We start from the raw sequence: 3,116 nt of genomic DNA on the forward strand, positions 1-3,116 counted from the left end.
GGAAGGTGGTAGTTGGATCATATGCTCCTAACTATAAATATTTTATATTCTAAAAGGGCAGTCCATTTTTCGAGAATGCTTTTTGACTTCAAAATACCTTTTGAGTCTGACTTGGTACCAAAGCTTTTGTGTTTGCTTAATTAATTAGGCGTTTGTACACATGCGGCTTCAAATTATGATTTGAAACCAGGAAAAACCAGCATTTAAATATGCATTTTATCTCATGATTTCAAATAATAGTTTGAAACTCCAAATTATCTAAAAAGGCATGATTTGAGGTTTCAAAAATTTTAAATATAAAATTTGACCCATAAATTTATATTTTATTAAAAAAAAGACCCATAAATTGGTAAATATTTTTAGCAATTACTCCCATCAACCATTTAGTAACCTCATTAACTTCCACCAATCTTTATTTATGTCTACCATGTGGAAAGATTATTGTATACGGGTAAAACCGAGGATACGGGCACGCTCGGTTTCCCGTTGTCATGGTTATGCTCGGTCACGATACGACCGGATCATCGGGAACGAGGCATCGAGCTCGATCGGGGATGAGGCGATAAAGGAAGGGCGGTTAATTGTCATAAGGAGAAGACCGAAATATCCGCCCTCAACCTTATATTTCGGCATCGATCTCGGTAACAACTGTCACCGGATTTCTTTTCTTTATTTAGAATTGTACTAGAGTTGGGACTCCTCTACTATATAAAGGGGTGGTTCCCATCCATTAAAGGGGTTGGCAACAGAAAGACAGAAAGGGTTCATATCAACAATCATAAGAATCCTCTAAAACCATTTCGATATGTTCTTAAGTTCATCTTTATTATTCATCGTGTAAGTACTTAACAGAGGGTATCGACGTCGGTTTCTATACCCGAGGCCATACATACTTAATAGTTGGTCAGATCTGCTTCTCTATTCATTTATTGGCTTATCTCGCAATTTAATCTTGGATTGAATTTAGCCACATATCTTTGGCATCACGCATAAATTTAATTGTTCTCCGTTTTAAGGTTAAACAGTTTGGCGCCCACCGTGGGGCCTTAGATAGTAGTGGCAGTTCAATACAATATTCTGGTTACGCTCGATATTTTACACTTGTTCTTTAAGGTTTGATTTCAGGTATACCGGAAATGTCGGATTCCCATTCTCCCAATTTCTAAGTGCAACCAAGCCATCACGAGCATGACGACGGGGACGTACCAAACAACAACGCGCGCCCCGTTAATCCTGTTCAAGTACGATCATCAGTGGGTAACGTACCGGCCGGCGAGAATAACGGGGTCATGCTGCAACAACTCCAAAACCAGTTAGACATGGCTATGGCTCAGTTGCAGGCCCAGCAAGAGATCATAACCGGGGTTAGGCACCTGATATTGCCCCATCAGAACAGACCCAGGATACGGAGGAAAGGCACGTCCCACGGGAAACAAGAACTACCCCGAGAAAAGCAGTGAACTGTTAAAAATGCTCGAAGAATTGACGAAACGAGTCGAGTTTTGTGAAAAGAAAATAGAGGCAAACAACAAAAAGGTGGAGAACTATAACTCGAGGGTCGATCAGATTCCGGGGGGCCCACCAGTGTTGAAGGGACCGGACTCGAAAAAATTTGTTCAAATGCCATTTCCGCCGAGTGCGACACCGATGAAAATCCCTAAGAGATTTTGCATCCCCGATATCCCGAAGTATAATGGGACGACAGACCCAAATGAACATGTGACTGTATATACCTACGTTATTAAGGGAAATGATTTTACCGATGACGAAAGGGGATCAGTGCTACTTAAGAAATTTGGTGAAACCCTGTCAAAAGGGGCGATGATTTGGTATCATAACTTGCCCGAGCATTCAATTGATTCATTTGCCATGCTCGCTGATGCTTTTGTCAAGGCCCATGTCGGGGCCATCAAGGTCGAAACACGAAAGTCAGACTTGTTCAACGTCAAGCAACGAGATGACGAGACCCTCCGTGAGTTTGTGGCTCGATTTCAAATGGAGCGCATGGACCTACCCCCAGTCACTGACGATTGGGCCGTTCAGGCTTTCACCCAAGGGCTCAATTCAAGGAGATCGATCACATCTATAGAGCTAAAGCAAAATCTGATAAAATACCCGACGATCGCCTAGGCTGATATACACAACAGGTATCAGTCGAAGATCAGGGTCGAAGATGATAAGATTCTGAGGGCTGCTTCGATATCATGGCATTCCGATAAAGGGAGTGATCGTTTGAGGAAAGTGGTAGATCGGGATTTGAGATCATCATATGACAGGTACCAGCCTTACCCGCTCGATCGAAGGGGAAACAGACGCAGCAGCGAATCAGGCAAGAATGATAGGAGGAATGATCGAGGCCAAAGTAGTCGTGGATTGATAAATAGAAATGCTGTCGATAAAGCCTCGGGAAATAGAGAAACTCCAAGGTTATCCGAGTACAACGTTTGCGTCGATGTAGCAACCATAGCGGCGGTCGTTATCCGAAACAAAGAAACAAGACATCCAAGGCCAATCCAATCTGATCCAGAAAAGCGGGATAAAAATCTTGTTTATAAGTATCATCATCCTCAAGGCCATCGGACCGAGGATTGTCGGCAGCTAAGAGAGGAGGTCGCTTATCTGTTCAATTTAGGGCATCTTCGAGAATTCCTAAGTGAACGAGCAAAAACCCATTTCAAAAACCTGGACTCCAACAAACAGGATAGGCCGGAAGAGCCTCAGTAGGTGATACACGTGATCATGGGAGGAACTGATGTTCCCATTGGGCCGGTTGTAAAATGCACAAAAATTTCCATAACGTGGGAAAAGCATATCCGGAATGATGACCCGATGGTCCCATCACGTTCAATGACGAGGATATGGAAGGCATCGCCCAGCCGCATAACGACGCACTGGTAATATCCGTCCTTGTCAATAAGTTTAGAATTAAGTGTGTGCTAATTGATCCAGGTAGCTCGGCTAATATCATCCTATGGAGAGTCATCGAACAGCTGGGACTACTAGATCAGATCGGGCCGGCAATACGGGTCCTCAACGGATTCAACATGGCATGCGATACAACGAAGGGTGAGATCACTTTACCGATCAATAGGGCAGGAACTACGCAACAGATAAAA

The 3,116-nt window shown here is 43.4% G+C and overlaps 1 protein-coding gene across 1 annotated transcript; it reads left to right on the forward strand.

Annotated features, from left to right (window-relative positions):
* Window positions 1-1,647: 1,647 nt before the first annotated feature.
* Window positions 1,648-2,724, forward strand: LOC132616897 (uncharacterized). Its single transcript, XM_060331658.1, has 2 exons — window positions 1,648-2,043; window positions 2,131-2,724. The coding sequence occupies exons 1-2, from the start codon at window positions 1,648-1,650 to the stop codon at window positions 2,722-2,724; spliced, it is 990 nt and encodes a 329-aa protein (XP_060187641.1).
* Window positions 2,725-3,116: the final 392 nt, after the last annotated feature.

This window comes from Lycium barbarum, chromosome 1, assembly GCF_019175385.1.
Source record: "Lycium barbarum isolate Lr01 chromosome 1, ASM1917538v2, whole genome shotgun sequence".
NCBI lineage: Eukaryota > Viridiplantae > Streptophyta > Magnoliopsida > Solanales > Solanaceae > Lycium > Lycium barbarum.